The sequence below is a fragment of the Aulonocara sp. 'chitande type north' Nkhata Bay genome, linkage group LG5, assembly GCF_057382095.1.
Source record: "Aulonocara sp. 'chitande type north' Nkhata Bay isolate Kocher_YH1m ecotype deep benthic linkage group LG5, A_spYH_male_GT1.1, whole genome shotgun sequence".
In the NCBI taxonomy this organism is placed as follows: domain Eukaryota; kingdom Metazoa; phylum Chordata; class Actinopteri; order Cichliformes; family Cichlidae; genus Aulonocara; species Aulonocara sp. 'chitande type north' Nkhata Bay.
The window spans coordinates 12,316,049-12,333,544 of record NC_141348.1 but is presented as its reverse complement, the minus strand read 5'-3'; the positions used below and the strand labels follow the sequence as shown (position 1 = coordinate 12,333,544).

At 39.5% G+C, this 17,496-nt stretch overlaps 1 protein-coding gene across 1 annotated transcript in view; it reads left to right on the top strand.

Annotated features, from left to right (window-relative positions):
* cntn6 (contactin 6) overlaps positions 1-17,496 on the top strand; it is a 142,264-nt gene that overhangs the window by 71,360 nt on the left and 53,408 nt on the right. The window contains exons 3-8 of the mRNA XM_086291347.1: positions 7,419-7,565; positions 10,481-10,604; positions 10,840-11,015; positions 14,284-14,379; positions 17,009-17,212; positions 17,357-17,459. Coding sequence (XP_086147473.1) covers positions 7,505-7,565; positions 10,481-10,604; positions 10,840-11,015; positions 14,284-14,379; positions 17,009-17,212; positions 17,357-17,459 — 764 coding nt within the window. The 5' untranslated portion in view covers positions 7,419-7,504. The remainder of the gene's footprint in view (positions 1-7,418; positions 7,566-10,480; positions 10,605-10,839; positions 11,016-14,283; positions 14,380-17,008; positions 17,213-17,356; positions 17,460-17,496) is intronic.

The window sequence follows — 17,496 nt, the reverse complement described above, 5'->3', positions numbered from 1 at the left end:
AGGAACTGTGGTAGCATAATCTAGCCATATCTGTATGTTCTGTCCTAGCAATTCTCAATTTACTATTTTTTAAGTATTTAAAGTATTACACTTTTTAGGTTTGGAGAAGTAAAAACATGTAGTCTAAAACATGCAGTCAATAAATAAAGACACTTTAATGTTGTTGTTGCTATGCTAGTCAAAAGGGGCTATTTTCTAACTTTACTTCCCTGATGAGCTAGTTTGCAGATTAAATGCGAAGGTAAGTCTATTTAAAATACAATTTCCCCCAAAAAAATATTAGTGTAGTTGTATTTCAGTAAAACAACTTGTTTACCAACATAATCCCCAGAAATTTGTTTGGTAACTAAAATGTATATATCTGGATAATATTAAATTATTAGGATAAGAGGCCACAATAATGACAAATTATATAAAGCAATACGTAATTGTGATAGAAACATTTCGTTAATAGTAAAGAAACCCAATATAAAGTTGCTTAAATCAGTTTCCCCATCCTCACACCTCATTTTCTTCCTCCATATTTCCCATTATATGTTTTACTCTAATATTGTTGAGTTGTTGTAGCAAGGTGAGATACAAACCATCTGTCAGACATACAGTATTGATAAATGATATTAATTTTAATTCATCCAGTAAAAACAATTTACATTAATTATCACAGCATAAAATGCACACCCAAGCTATGCTTACAGTAGAGCGAAACTGAGATTACACCAGATTACGACATGACTGACATGAAAAAAGTACATATAAAGCAATATTATTTTGAAGTTTTACTATATTTCTCACCCCAATTGCGGGACATGAAAGCTAAAGCCAGTATTAGCGTTGATGTTACAGTGTTACTGAGAAAAGTAACCAATCACAGTATTTTACTAAAAGTAAACACCCCTTTACTTTAAGGTTGTGCATACTCATCACATTGTACCGAAGGTGTTTAACCTACTGTAGATTTACATCTAAATGTACTGACTTTACCTCAATGGATGGCAATTTGATATTGGTAGCATTCCCCCCTTACCACATTAGCTGCAACTAGCTTGCTAACTTTACAGCAGTTTTGGAGCTCTAGCATCTTTCACCTCCTCAGCGGCCTCACGAGCATCATTTAGGAGCTGTACTTAATGTAACCCGGATGTTTCTTAAAAATGTAAAATGGAGCTAGCAGACATTACCTCATTGGGTAATGGCTCAGGTCCTCTAGAGAAAAAAAATCAACTCAGGAAATCATGACTGCTTAAAGGATGGTTCTGTCCTTCTTTGTAAGGTTATCTGAAACCTTCAGCTTCAGAAAACTGGTAGGAACATTTCCAACTACACAACTGATCACAAATTATGGCCTAACCCTGCCGCATGAAAAGCAAAAGTTGACAAAAGACAGCTGAGAATTCTGTATCTTCTTTCCTTGAGCATCTATAAGTATTCACCTCACATCTGAGGTCTTTCTGGTCCTTCCACGCCCTAACTTCATGTAGTTCTGTTTGCTAAGTCTGTATTGAACTGGCAGGGTGTTAGCTTTCAATATTCTTCTCCTACTCAGTGTTTGTATTATGCACTTGTACAATGAGTGACAGTCTGCCACCTGAGCTGCAGCACTGCTTACGCTCCCTTGTGGCTGATGGGATTTAAGATGGACTGTAATCTGAGATCAGGTGGGTTTGTGGATATTTACAGCTTGGATAAGATAAAACAAAGACTTTGAAGCGACAGCTCTACAGTGAAGGCATATGTTGATATTAGCATTAGCGTACCATATAATTACTGAACAATCAGGAAGTGAGTGAAATCAGGGATGTGTTTTCAGGCTGTTGGTACTTTGTGCTATGATTACGCAGTCTTTACCTGGCTCTGTGTGATGCTGAATGTTGCGTTTATCTTGGTTGTCCTCCCTGCTCCAAAAAAAGAGGAAAAAATGCCTTAATTACCTCTCGCAAGGCTGGCAAAGTTAATTTCTGTAGTCACATATTTAACCAATTACTCAGAGTGTAATGAAGTGGAACGTGGTTCACTGGAGTTCACAGGACATCCCCCACCCCACCTTTTATTCTTAGCTTAGTTTGGCTGTTTCAGAGTGGGAAAGGTAATCTTCACTAAATGTTAAACCAGGCAAAACTTCACTCTGGATACACAGATTTATCCGTGTCAGTACCCATTCCTCATGTAATCATTTTAGCACCGTTATCTCAATATCATGGGCAGTGGGAGGGAGAAAGGTGGGGGAAAGGACATTATCTATGCTGGGTGTTACAGTATTAGGGATTATCCTTGACAGATAGTTTCCCTTCCAGGCACCATTAGCTTGGCCTCATCCCATTTGGTATTTCCAACACCTGCGACCACCATCCACTGGGCACAAGAATTATTACCATTGTATTTTTTCTAGGGTATATAAATTAATCATGGGGATCACAAGCAACTGCTTTAAATTTCTGGACTGTGACCAAGAAACACATCCTCCCTGAGGATGCCAAGGACCTATGCATCATTAAAAGAGACTTGTGCTGTCTGAGACAGGAACAGTGCCCGCTCCCTCACTTATATACCTTATGGGATTGGGGCCTCTGCACTACGCATAAATAGCTACTGTCTATTGCTAAATGTGACCAGAATCCTTGAGCCCGACTTTGAATGGTGAACAAACGAGGGTGTTTGCAAGTGGACAGAATAAAGTTGATCATCCCAAAAGTGAAAGTGGACAACTCGACATAAATTAACATCTGTCAGCGAGCAGAGCAAGTCTACTAATGACTTTAGGCTGCAGGGGCTTGTTAGGCAACCTCTCCTATTGGCTTTAATGGTTTCATATCCTCACAATCCATGAAATACCAACGACTCTAATTCCTAATCTGGTATCTTTATATTGGCAAATGGCCTGTCTTTGACTCACATGCAAAAATGAATGATGGGAGGATTAATATAGATAATGCAGTCCTATCTACAAGTTATACCTCAAAGAGTGCAGCTAGATCTTCTTATACGAGCTTTCAAATCTCTGAAACTCTCTAAGCAAGACCTTTAAAAGGCACGGTAGTAACTGTCAGTGAAAAGCAAAGAAGCAAAAGATCTGCTTTTTCAGTGTTTTCATCCAAGTCTAATTTGACTTGTTCTGAGTTCTGCTCACATGGCACTTAGCAAGTGTGTCTGAACTTTAAAACATATTGATTAGGAATTACTTACAGGTGCTGGTCTATAGCAGCATTGATCACAGATAGGCGTTTTGACAAAATGTCTGGAAAACATTTCACATCGATTGAAAGTGTCTTCTGGGCCAAAATAAAAGCCTCGCATCTAACTGTAATTACCATATGCAGCTTGGTGTCATTCATTTAGAATCTCTTCATCCAGCACCTTAATCAACATATAATTACCTCAGACTCTAAAGTAGGCTGAGAATAGCACAACGCGAGGCAGTTTATTGAAAGAAGGGAACATTTCACACCTCAGAAGCCTAAGTAGGTCAAAAGACTGGCTTCAGTTGTTAGATGGATAAAGTTTCTTCATTGCATTTCTGCACAACAGGAAATGCATCAATCTAGTGAGTCTCATAAGGAAAGACATCAACCACAACTTTTATTGATCAGTCCTTCCGTATTTGATTGAGACTCATGACAAGGCTGTGGGCAGGATGACAAACAAAAAGGCTGAAGGTTAAAAAAGTGGAAACCAAATCAATGATGATGCCTGACAAGACGAAGCTTGGATGAACACTACTGAGCTCTCTCAGAATAAATAATAGAGAGAAGAAAAAATTGACTGCATTTCCTCCCTACACGTCCATTCTCCCTTCTTCTATTCATGATTTGTGGACATTATCTGTTTTAGCGCCGTTTTTTTTTTTTTTTGTCTTGATTAACTGCAGCTAGCAATCGTTGATTCAAGTAAGGTTTTCAAATTTATTTATCTCCAAAATTTACAACAACATTGCCAGTCTAACAAACTTCGCCTTACAGTAGTTACCCTAATAAATTTTCTCAAAGCTGTGTAGCAGGGATTTTTGAGTTACACAGAAGACTACTAAAGAAGAAGACTGCAAGAGGCTAAGTTACCCTCGAGGAAACCCTGCAGATAACACTATCATCCATGTGCTCCTCATGAGTGCATGTGGTTTGCACTTGTCTGAGCAGCACTCAGTCAACCTGATCGTCAGTAAAACTAAGGTGAATGTACAAGTTTTAACTGTTCTTGTTCACTGTAGTTAGTGTTGTACGCATACAAACACAGTTTAGCTTTCAGTATGCATTCCCTCTTTGCCTTTGTGGCATTGTTGTACAACACTGACATTTTGTTTAATCACTGGAAATGTATCAAACACTGGATATTAGATGTAATAATTCTCCAAAACCACATTTAATACCTCGATTGCTGTTTGTTGACACCTCAATATTATATTGTTTAGAGGGAAAGTAAAAAAAGAAAAAGAATTTTTTTTGCCACAGGCTTGATCACTCAGTCATGCATTTTCATTTTACTTGTTGTCTGACAATAATACAGTTCATTTTAATTTGTTATTTGAAGCAGTTGAAGCTCAGTGGTTGAACTTTCTTATTTGACAGTGGTTTATAAATACAGCTGTAGCAGAAGAACCTTGATTCGAGTGGTTATGGCATTTCCCTTCTATAGGAAAAGATCTGTTTGAAACTAGGAGGGTATAGTGTTTATACTTTACTCAACTCAAGGCGGGAATACATCTCATCTGAGGTAGATTGCATCGTAACAGGAAACTTCAAGTTGCCTGAACTTTAGTCCAAATGTGTTAAAATATGCTCATTTGATATTTGGGGGGGTTCTTAGGATTTTTTTTCTTCTTTTAGTTATTTTTTTAGAGCATTTAAACATTCCCTTTGCTGCTGAAAAAACCCCCCACTTTTAGTAACTGGTTAAAAATCCTTTGGCAGAGAGTGATAGCTCTAACGTGGAGGAGTCTTGGCAAACCAAGTATTTCACATTGGTTCAAAGAATTGTCTTTATGTTTACCATTAGAGAAAATTACATATACTCTAAAAGATAAACAAGAAATTTTCCAGAAAATTTGGGGGCGCTACATCCAGTATATTGGGAATAAAGATCTATCTGGTTTGCTGTGTGAGACAGGGACAGCCTAGCTATTCCCTGTACAGGACCACAATCATATGCTGCAATCTGAAAATTATTCTTTAAAATCTGTCAGAGGTCTCATGGACTCAAGTGCTTTCATTGAATGTACCTTATGTTTTGTTTATTGTGTAAATTTGTTTGTGTATGTACTTTATATATGTATATATGTAAAACTTTAATAAACATAATGTTGAAAAAAAATCCTTTGGCAGCAACGTCAAACAAGCATTTAAAGCAGCTGCAGAGCAAGACTGCATGTTCAAGAGGAGTTTGGGGCCATTCTTTACTGCAGAGTACAAAATGAGCAAATACTTATACCTGGAAAAAAGAACTCGGCAGGTTTTCTGACTCTTTTTAATTGAGTTTTGTTTTTTACATACAAGTTAAGCTTTTATAAGTTAAACAGTGTGTTAACCGTTAGTCAGTACAATGTAAAACTTTCTTGAAGGCAAAATGTGTGGTAAACATGTACTTAATAAATCTTGGGGGGTCAACACATCCGTATCTCTTATCATATGGCAGGCGGTCTAATAATGTTTGGGGTCAGAGTTCGATTTGGTACATTTTTAGGTACATGTTGTGTAAATGCTGTGTCAGCTTTGTGGATTCTGCTTTGCTTTCCATGAACGGAGAGTCAAATATAGTTAGCAAGTTGAACAGGCAGCCTCCTGACAGTGATCCAAAACATCACGTTTGTTGTTTTAGTCTGACCTGCTGATTTAAATCATTATCAACACAGCCATGTGTAACACACAGCTCATGCAGACAAATACTTTAAGAAGCTCGGTAACCGAGTGTCACAATTTGCATCAGTGGTTGAACTTCATTTCCAAGTCATAACTCAGTCAGATTTAAACACGTACTGTGGTCACACACAGGCTAAGACTCAACATGACCAACTCTTTCCAAGCACATAGTTTGCACAGATGTTCACTCTGAATATTTGATCTATAAATCTGCCAATCTATAAATTTGTTCTATAAATCAGAGAAGAATTCATTCCCCTGTTTTCAGTATTTAAAAGAATATTATGTGTTTGTTTCAAATGTAAGAAAAGTAGCCTATATGCATGACAGCATTGTCCTTACTGTTTTAGTCACATGACCCCAAAGCACTACTTTTTGACTGAAGCACTGAAGCTTTCACGTCTTTTGTCCAAATATAATATAGAATAAAATGAAATAAAAGAAAAAGACTGCGACTTTTAAAACCGTAGAAGCTTCACACATGTGCAAAACTCTTTTCAAATATATATAAAGTGTGTAAAACTAAACTAAAGGCAATAATGCAACAAAATAGCATAAACTCATGTACCCTTATAGCAGTTATACTATATCTTTCCTTTTTCTTTCAACACAGGCGCTAATAGCATGTCACAAAGATGTCACGCTCTGTTTACACAGCTTTAAATCATTAGTCTACCCTGTCCACACATTTACATTGCAAGGAAAAACAAGCTGTAAACACAAAACTGGCATATTATTAACATTTAGTTGTTATGTTTAACTTGTAAGCAAACACATGCCTAATTACATATGAAGCAACATTAGCATTCATTACAAGTTCGCTTCATTTGACAAATTCAAGACCACCGTCTCCTGAGGTAAATATTTAGCTAATCAACTCTAAAATGCTTGTGCCCCCGCTATAGCTGCTACCTGAAAACTCCTTCCTCTTGTGTTTGCAAGAAGCCACTAATGAATAAGGTACGTGTGACAAAATAGGTTGTGGGAGCTAAATAGTAATAAACTAAAATGCTCCTTGGAGCTGCAAAAATCAGCTGATATTTCTGTGTGACTCTTACATATTTGAGCCACTGATCATTTTAAAAACAGGGCAGGTGTTATGTCTAGATACAATATGTTGAACAATAGAGCTACTCAAAAGCAGCATTATGTGTTATTACCTCTTTATTACACATAATCCGACTCGACAGAGTCCCAAACAATTAAAATTTTGCTTATTAATTCTAAGTTAATGTCAAAAGTTTGAAGCTTTTCTCCAATAATATATCTGTTTCCATTCATCAGTGTGATAAACTTACCACACATATTGTACAGTTTGGGGTTTTTTTCTGCTTGACTTTCTCTTGGAGATAGTGTAGCAGTGTGTACACCAAATATCAGCTCCCCCATCGACTGCTAGCTGGCCTTTCGGCATGGGATTTTGGCTCTGCTTATTTGGTTGAATGAATTATTAATGGCTCACCGGTTTTCCACAAGTTCGATCTTTTTATTATTTTTTTCTCTTCCCTAGCAGGCTCGATGTGGACTGCATCTCCTCATCTTCACAGCAACACATTTACCTCCCATCTCTTTCAGAGCCAAACGGAGGAGCGTTTGCCCAGGAAATATTCTGCACTCTCTGGCAACTGAATGGGAAGAAGGAGAATCTTTGACCTTGGAAAATGAAGATGTTGTTGCCATGGGAACTGTTAATCCTTCTGTCACTCAAAGAGTGCCTTGCTGGTGAGATGCCAATTGAAGTCACGTTTTTATAACACACACCTAATATGAATACAGTGGATCTTGAGCAAGGAAGGGCTTCCCTTTTCTTAATGCGTGTTTATGTTACTATTGCACATCAAACCGAAAAATAGAGACCTCAAAAATCACTCTATTAGTTTTGCTTGTGGGTAAAATCTACCAATTTGATCCAATTTGTTCATTAAAATCAGTGTTTAGTAGGAAATGGTAAAACTTTTGTGCATCAATTTATTGAAATTTTGATAATAGCGCTAAGCCACAATCAGAGTTCATATTTTCCTTTCAGAGCACCTCAGACTCATGATGTGAATCATTGTTAAGACCAACATTTGAAAAGAGACTCGCATCCGGTGTGGGACTCACTGTCTCTTGTCTTTTTATGCCTCGCTGTTTTATTATGCAATTTTCTTGCTTTATGTCCAGCTGCTGCCACTTCCATGAATTGTGGCAGAGCACTGTAAAAATCCATACTAACTCTTTCCTCAACACTCAATTATTCTGTGCCTCTTCCCCAGCAGCACAGGTTCGCAGTGTGCTGAGATGCTCTTTGAGTAAAGCAGATGAGCGTTAGACTTTATTTTCCTAATACCTGCATGAGTTACAGCTAAGGCATTAAAATCTCGCTAAGAGCTCTGAACATGGCAACCTGCGCAGCGTAGAGATTTAGTGTTGACAGTCACATTTGAAGAATATACTGTATGCTCAACTCAAGCCAACCGTTTACAAGGCATCAAGGAATACATTTAAATTTATACAGCATATGGAGTGGGGTCTATTGTATTGTTATTTATGCTTGCATTCCCATTGATTTAGAGCCTCGACTCAAGTCAGCATTTTCACCGAGGCGCATAATGTAGTCTGCAGTCACAGAGCAGAGAATAGAGGGTTATGCACATGTCATTACACGCTATACTCTACATACATGCAAGTGAATGTGCGCTCACTACGGAGCGCACATTCACTTGCATTCCCAGGAAATCTAATTAAGGTTAATTTGTATGTGTGTGTTCATCTGTGCTGGTGGTCAGTCCAGTTGGCGTGTTCTCAGGGCAGGTCTGTTCGCGAGCACAAACTCAAACCAACCCAATCGTTTCCCAGGTGAAATAGCCCCGCTGTTAAAGGTTCATTAATTTGTTTAATTTAAAGGACACCGCAAACAGGGTAAAAAAATGAAGCACCTCCCTCAGAGGTTGGGGAAACAAGGCCCTTACCAGAGGCAAAGACTCCCACTCTCATTAGGATGATGGTGATGATGGTGTGGGAGGGAGCGCGTTTTGTCCTAGTCAAGGTTAAAGACTGTATTATAAAAGAAAAGCACCTCATCCTTTCAAGTGCACCAGAAGACAAATGGACAATTTTTTCCCCCCCCCGGAGCAGCGCTGCTGTGCAGCTTGGGCATATGACACACGTGGTCGGTGGAGAGGGAGGGCGAGTGCCACAGTGTGGCCGTGCATCTGCTAAAGAAACGATAGATTTCACGGGACTAATTAGTGCAATATCAGTTAATTACTCCTGTGTATTGATAGTTTGGCTGGAGGAAACCAAAACAACAAGCTTCACGGAGCAGACATGCATGCTCAAACAACATGTATACAGCTTTGCATGCGCTCGTCTAATTAGATTATAAGCAGAATGGGGCACTACTTTGATTACTGCGGCTCTCGTGTAAACATCTTAACCAAGTCATCCTGCTTGCATTAAAGCAAAGATGAAATAAAACATAATTCAGTTAGCCAGCTGGGTTACTTGTCCATCTTTCTAATTATTCTCGACATGTAATTCAGCTTAAACTGGATTCTGTGTTTTGCTTTTCTGTACTTTCATGTATTTGTTGTCTTTTGGCATTTTAATAAAAAATGTTTTCCCATCAATCTGCACTCAACGGCCCCCAAAGACGGAGCAAAAACATGTTAGAAATGTTTGCAATAATCACAAGCTCAACACTCTTTTATATTTGGACTATTGATTCAATAGTAGAAGCTGCTTTGCCAGAAGTCATAGTTTCAGCTGTGCTTGGGAAATGTTTGCCATCTTTTACAGTGTGTGTGATATCATTAGGAGGAAGCCAGCTAGCCAGTGATTTCCAGGTGGTGTACCAGTTTCTGCCACTTAAACTGAAAAAGATGCTTAAAATTGTTGTTTGACTCTGATTTTTATGATATGCTACTTTGTCAGCTTGAGACCAGAAATGACTAAAATACATTGATTTTTGGCACTAAACTATTCATCCAATTTTCATGAAATCAGAACAAATTGGAATGTTTCAAGGATCAAATTTCAAATCAAAAGGAAAGGAAATCTGTACAGCTGCGAGGTAAAGTAACATGTTTTTTAAAGCATATGAAAATACGCCTCAATAAATTTTATTTCCTTTCACAGTACACTGTTGAAAGCATTGTGACACATAGAAGTAGCACCAGTGAAATACATATCATATATACCTGTATACACTGAAAACATGTTGACCAATGATATGATTACTAATGATGATGCATTTTGTTTCTTCTTGTTCTTCTTCTTATTATTAGTAGTAGTAGTAGTAATGGTAGTAGTAACATTTCAGCCATGTGTTACTCAAATGTATTTATGTGCTGCACAGATTTGCGATCATAACTGTGTATGTGGATGTGTAAGAATGAGGACGGGAGAGGAGGAAGAAAAACTCAGTCAGTTAGCCAAAATGCTTGAGGGTTATCTTTGGTTAATTGCTCTTTCATCATAATGTATTATCTGCCTCGTGACATGTGCACGAGAGCGTTTATTAAATGCAGGATCTGCTCAAGGAGCCATGTTGGCAGCTAATTATAATAGGTGTTAAGTTCACACACAGTTTTCTGAGCAATGAGTGCTTTTTTTTTCCCCATTGTACTTTTCTTGTTTTTTTTCTCTCTCTGCAGAGAATACACGCCATGGTCCCGTCTTCACCCAGGAACCTAGCGACAGTATTTTCCCAATGAGCACTGATGATAAGCAGGTGTTTATTAACTGCAAAGCAAAAGGGAACCCACCTCCGCGTTATAGGTGAGTGGTTTGACAGCTTTTTGTTTATCTACAAAGTGAGACTACAGCGTGTGGGATCAAATTTACAGAACCCATTTATATTTTAATGCAGTCGTTCACTACAAGTATTTGTGTTTAGTCGTTGGTCTCCTTGTGCGATGCTTTCTGGAAAAGCAGGAAAGCTACATGTTCTTGGCCAGCATCACTTTTCATTGATGGTGCCAATGCTTCAGTCTTCATCAGTCTGTCTGTGCAGGTGGAAGGTAGATGGAAGAGACATAAACACGGACTCAGATCTAAACTACAGCCTTGTAGAGGGGAACCTGCTGATCAGTAACCCTCATGTCATCAATCACGGGGGAGTGTATCAGTGCATTGCCACCAACACATTCGGGACTGTCGTCAGCAGGGAGGCAAAAGTCCAGTTTGCATGTGAGTTGATTCTTCTTTTTTTTAAATATGCATATACTGTAACAGCAGTGAAAAAAAATCCCACTCTCCCACCCCACTTTGACTCGGTGTGATATTATGTGTGACTCAACGGAATGCAAAACAGTTAGAGTGGGGCTGCGACCGATGATTAATTCCATTTATCTCTATTATAATTTGGTCTTTAAAATGTCAGGAGATGGTGAAAAATCCCAGAACACAATATTTTATTCGTCAGGCCAGATGTCCAAACCCCAGAAGTATTCTGTATTCTGTTCTGGGCAAGAACATGATACTGGACAGAGATAATGGTTGTTTTTGGCTGTTTTTCCTTATTTGAATGGTAAGATATTCAGAAATATTGAAATCTGATCCCAGTTTTTATACTCGTGTTACTCTTAATGCTTTGCTAGTAAATTTGTTAGATGATAGTTGTGATGTCCCTCTAAGTGTTCCATATAAAACATATTTACATCCAGTACAATATTATCAATATAGCATATTGTAAGCTTTGTGGTCATTAAACAGCTATTTCAGACCCACAGAAGCTTCTCTGATGAGAAGTTCATCATGTTTAATCTGCCAACTTCTAAGTATGGCCATAAGCCAACTGTTGTGGTGCACTGCTAACAAGGTGTGTAGCCTCTGCAGGTCCAGCGTGGACGACCAATGAAACGGAGTCAGATTAAAAAAGAATTAGCTGTGAAGTTAACAAATTCAAGTTTTCTGATGTAACTGTTCTGGCCTTTGTTTGCAAAGTTGTTTTTTTAATAATTAATCACTGATAAAAACTGTGTGTAAAGAACCAGAGCAGGGCGATATGACCAAAAATATTTATCACGATATACATTTGAAAATTTGCGATAACGATATAATTGACGATATAATTGACACTAGACAAAATACTTTACAACTCCACAACTTTATTAGTGCAAAAAAACAAAACAAAACATATATGTATTTTCACTTAAACAAGCAGCTGTTTTTTATGTGCATTAAAGTTATATAAAAATTTAACAGTGCAAATGCAAATTCCTTGCTGACAGTTTAACCAAAAGGCATTTCCAGTGGAAATTGGCCGACGTATCCTCAGCATAACCATGTATAATATCCACAAAACTTAAAAAGAGGTTATACACACACAGTACGGTAATATTATGTTGAAGCACCGTACGTATCACTCCGCGAGGCTCCTGCCTAATATAGCCGTAATGCTCCGATAATCCATCAAGCGGTGGGTTCGTAGCTTAGCAAAGTTGTACTGAAACATTTGACAGATTTTCAAGTGCCGTCTAAATAAAATCGTTTCGAGGTCAGTAAAAACAACCAGAATTCATACATAAGGCACACGGGATTATAAGGGGCACTGTTGATTTTCAGAAAAATCAAAGGATTGATTTTAAGTGTGCTGTATTTTCCAAACAACACGGTAATAACAACGGCCCGCTAGCATGCGCTACCAAAAATAGTGCTTTGTTGTGTATCTGACGGACGAAAGCTAAACCACCACTGAAGTTGCAGCATTTTTACAAACCAATTCTGGTTCATCCGTTTCATTCAACGATCCGCTTTCGCTCTTCTCATTCTGCGTCACCGCCATGTGCGTATGTAAACAAAGGCACTGCGCATGTGCATTTTACCCATATTCTATCGCGATATTTCATTTTCCTATCGTTGCCCAACATTACACCGGTATTACCGTGAACGGTATGATATAGCCCAGCCCTACAAAGGACCCACGGCAGACCTGACGACACATACATGCTTTTCAGCATTAACTTTTATTTACACACTCGATTGCTGTTCACAGACACACAAGGCTGCAGTTTCCTAGCTCAGCCGAACACTCCAACAACAACACTCAAAACAGGAACCAGTACAGATTTTAAGACGGGACATGATTGCTGATGCCGTGCTGGGAAGGTGCACGCACCTGCACGGCAGCTGCAGTTATGTCCAGACCACGCCCCGCCACATTGTGGGGTGTGAACTTCTCTTTGTTGTAGAGGTAAGACATGCCCAAAGAAGTTTAACAAAAGTACTGGATGAAGGCGGCTCATACTCACTAATTAAAACTGTGTTTGGTGACCACGCCACGAGCAGATTTATGGCAACTCTTACCTCTTATATTAGAAACAAATAGTGATGTAGTTGCTACAGGACTGCATAGCTGCTCGAAAACCTTGCTGTTAAAGCCTGTTGGTAATTAACTGAGTTGATTCAACTGCAAAGAGATGCAGACGAGTTGCGCTCATCAGCGCAGACTGACTCTGTTTCACTGCAGTCGGACCGTGATTGTTAGAAGCCAGGCTGCCTTACACCATGCAACCTGTGTCCCCTTGTGATTGAAAGTGATTGTCCAGAGGTTGAGGGTGTTGTAAGCTCAACTTCTGGTTGACCAGTTGGTTGCTGCAGCTACATGCAGAAAAATCACCAGGCAAGCACTGATTTTTGCCATCGTTTTTTTCTGTAGTGTGACTGAGCATAAAAGAAGCAAGCAAAAAATAAACAACTTGGTGGCCTTACTATATTTCCACTGGATAGGGTAAAGTATTGCCAGAAAAAGAGCTGTTTACTTGTTTAGCTACTGAGATTGCCAGTCTTGTTTTTGTCTAACACGTCCTGTTTTGGTCAAACAGTGCATTTCTTGTTTGCCTTCTTTAGTGGTTTTTAAAACCTAATTAATGCACAGCATCAATTTTTTCTGTTGTTTTTTAAACCTGGAAAAAAAATCACTTGTCAAAAGTAAATGCAACAAAAAAACAAAAAGTAGTGTTACACGGATGACAGCAGTTACAGTAAGTGTGTTACCGCTGCACACTAGTCTGCAGCTCTGATGCAATGCATGAAGGAATGAAGCCTGCACGTCTTGATTTGGAGGGACTTTTAATCAGTTGATTTCTGGTTTGACAACCGCTGATATTTGCTTGCTCCCCTCCCGGGATTTGATGGTATTTCTCTGACGCTGGAATTGATATGTCTCCCCACTGCTTATTGTCTCACGCAGCACAGCAGCATTTAATTAAAGGTGAAAGTAATCTCTAACGCGCGATTGGAGAGGAGCATTTTGGTGTACCCTCTGCCTGGTCTCTAGCGCATGCCGTGATATGAACAGGGGGCTGTTGGGTTTGACTTGTGAGCGATATGAACAAACTGGGAAATGTTGTGCAGGATTAAAACGCCCTTCCCTCGGATGTCGCCCGCACGTAAAATTAAAGTTATTACAGCTGTCAGACCCTGAAAAGTTATTGATGTGTTTTGCGCTCAACAGTTCTGCAGAACTTCAGCAGCAAGACGAGGAACACGGTGTCGGTGAGAGAGGGTCAGGCCGTGGTTCTGCTCTGCGGACCCCCGCCCCATTACGGAGGTACAGCGCACCTTCCTGACTCTTTGTCTGCTGTGCTTTCACACTCCTGCTTGCCTCAGCAATCTTTATTGTTCCCTTACTCTGCTGCTTATTATCTCGCTGTAACACTGCAGCGTCTTCTTTGTTTTTATGTCTTCCCACTTTCTCTTTCTGCAGCTCTTCCCTCAGAACCGTGACATACTGTTTTCCACTCACTTCTCCTTATCTGTCAGACAGGGAACTTTTTATGATCAGCCGCAGCTCTACCTGCCCAGACCCATGCCTTCATCTATAGTTCATAGCCTCATACTTCTTAACCTTGAGCTCACTTTTCTTGCCCATATGATCTGTGACCATGCTGTCATCTATAAAGTCTCCAGTGCTCCACTTCCCCGACTGTCATTTTTTTTCCTTTTTTTCCGGGATGTGGGCAGGTTATCTGTTGGGTAATAAAGGCTGCCGGTGGCTGGTGCGGCCGCGGGAGCGTTTATCCCGTGGCACAGCAGTGAGTCGGCTCATGTGTCTGTGTGCTACTGATTAGCAGACCCTCAAAGTGGTCCACACTCCTGCAGCCATTCGATGCCCACCAGCACAATTTCACGCCAGCATACCAGCCTTTCTCCGCTCTCTGTTTCCAACTGAATCCTGCTGCCACGTGGGAATCCACACTTTAGCAATTTGCCCTCCAGCATTCCCTCCCTTCCCGTTTAAAAAAAAAAACAACAAAAAAAACCTCAATTTCTTTATTTTTCCTCTTAAATGAAGCATAGTGAAACATTTGATGGGATTTGTACGATGTGATAACGCCACAGTAGCTGGAGGTGTTTTTAAAATGGAACAAAAAAGTGTTTTTTCCCCTCCACCTTTAGATAATGTTAAATACTTCTTTAATACTTGTTGATGCACCACTTGAGGAATACACTGATGCACCTTATTAAAAAAGGAGACATTTGAAGCTTTTCAGAGCAATCAATAGGTAAGTGGCCTAAAAGGAGCTGCTCTGTGAGTTAAACTCTGTCAGAGGACATGAGATTATGTGCCTGCAAGTCCTCTGTTGCTGTGAGACTGCAGCTCTTCAACAGACCCACTCTCTGATAGTCCCTAATCATGAAAGGTCTGTCAGTTACTGCCCTGACTTCCCTTGTAATGATTTTAATTCAGCTTTCCCTGAAGGAAAGCAGTGGGACTTTTTTTTTCCTTTCTTTTTTTTCCCCATCTGCCCAGTCAAAAGGGCTGCCTGCAGAATGTCATGTGTCTGATACGGGCGGGCTGCACTAATAGCAAAGTTCATTCAGCATTCCCTGCAGACGCTTCTCACTCTTCTTAGCTCTCTTTCGCTTTTCTTTGCGCTTTGCACTCATACATTGGCCTGTTTATCAGTCCTTTCTTTGTTTGTTTTTTATTTGTTTCAGAAGTGTAAAATAATTTTTAATAAAGTTAGAGACTAATAACCATAAGTGTTGTTGCCATATTCCACATGCTCAACAGATAAGGCAGGAACAATGACGCCATCCAAAATAACCCAAAACTCTGAGTTCAAATCAAAAAATGAAAAAATGAATAAAATATGATCCTCCAGTGTTTTTATAACACATAACATAGAACTCTAACCAACTCTGTACATTTTTGATAGCTAGAGGCTTGACCAATATCGCCAAAAAAAAAGTCCCAGTGCTGGGTTCAACTTTTATCAAACCTGCATTCTTCTGCTGGAGTCCCCTGTGATGACAGCCTCGCTGAGCAACTCAATGATCCGAGTCAAAACAGAGAGGCTATTCTTTTGCTGTATGTGTCAGCGCAACCTTAGCCCATCTCTCAGTGCTTCCCATGTTACCTAACCTTTCCGCAGCACCCAGTCCCATGTCGCTTCAAGCCTAGTGAAGGCACAAAGCTTTAGAAAATAGCACACAAATGTAAACTTTCAGTTAAAAAGCAGAAAAATAGTCAGGTGGGCGCTGGAGTCAGCTGCAGATTTGTTGTTTGGGGGAGCGACTCAAAATAAATGCCCAAATTTATGATAATAAAGGAAGAAAAATGGCTCAATTATTTATTAAATTTAATTAAAAATGTCCAAAAAGGTCCTATTTTTTTCTCAAAAAGAACATTCTTGATGACTTATTGTTGTTGGAGTTGAATTCACCATGTATACTATAAAAATGCTCAACCATAAGTTTGTGCGTCAACATCCGAGCAGAAGGTCAGCTGATCTTAACTTGGCTTAACTAAAAACACGTTCAACTCTTTTGTGCTTTGAAGTCATCTTGTATTGTTCAACAGATAAATAAAATATATTTCTCATTTCCTGATAAACTACATAGAGTGAACGTGTCGGTCCACACCTTTTAATAATTAATTATTATTGTCCTTAAAAGTGGTCAATCCCATGATGACTCAATAAGTGCAGAACTCCAAATCTCCTCTGGCATTAATATCAGCACCAAAGCTTTGTAGCGTGGGTGTCCATGGCCGAGCAGCTCCCATACTGTAAGTGTAATGTGTGGGTGGGCCTGTACTTTTGTCCTTAAATTATCTTTGTATGTGTTAGGCATTAATGGTCTTGCTGTTCTGGGAATTTTGTAAATGTGACTGGAAAGTTTATTTCTTTTGTGCCTCACTATCTGCATTTCATGTCCTGTTCCCATTATTCCAGAGATCAAATATTCATGGGTTTTCAATGGACAGCGCAGCTTCCTGCAGCAGGATGCTCGTCGTTTCATTTCTCAGAAGACGGGAAATTTGTACATAGCCAAAGTTGAAGCATCGGATGCGGGGAACTACACATGCGCAGTGAGAAACATGATGACCAACTCAACAGTGTTCAGCTCTCCAACCCCAGTGGTGGTACGGAGGGACGGTGAGCATCACCATCACCAGTCTGCCTTGTGGTTATCAGTCTATGAGATAAATCACTTGAGTGAACTAGTTGTCACCTGCGCCACAGCTCTTGCCCTTCTTTTGTGTTTTAAATGATATGATTTTCCATTTATTCCTTGTGCAGTGGTGATGGGCGAATACGAGCCAAAGATCGAGGTTCAGTTTCCTGACACCCTTCATGTCTCCAAAGGATCGTCAGTGAAACTGGAATGCTTTGCCTTAGGAAAGTAAGTGGCACAACACAGTCCACTGGAGTATTTGCAG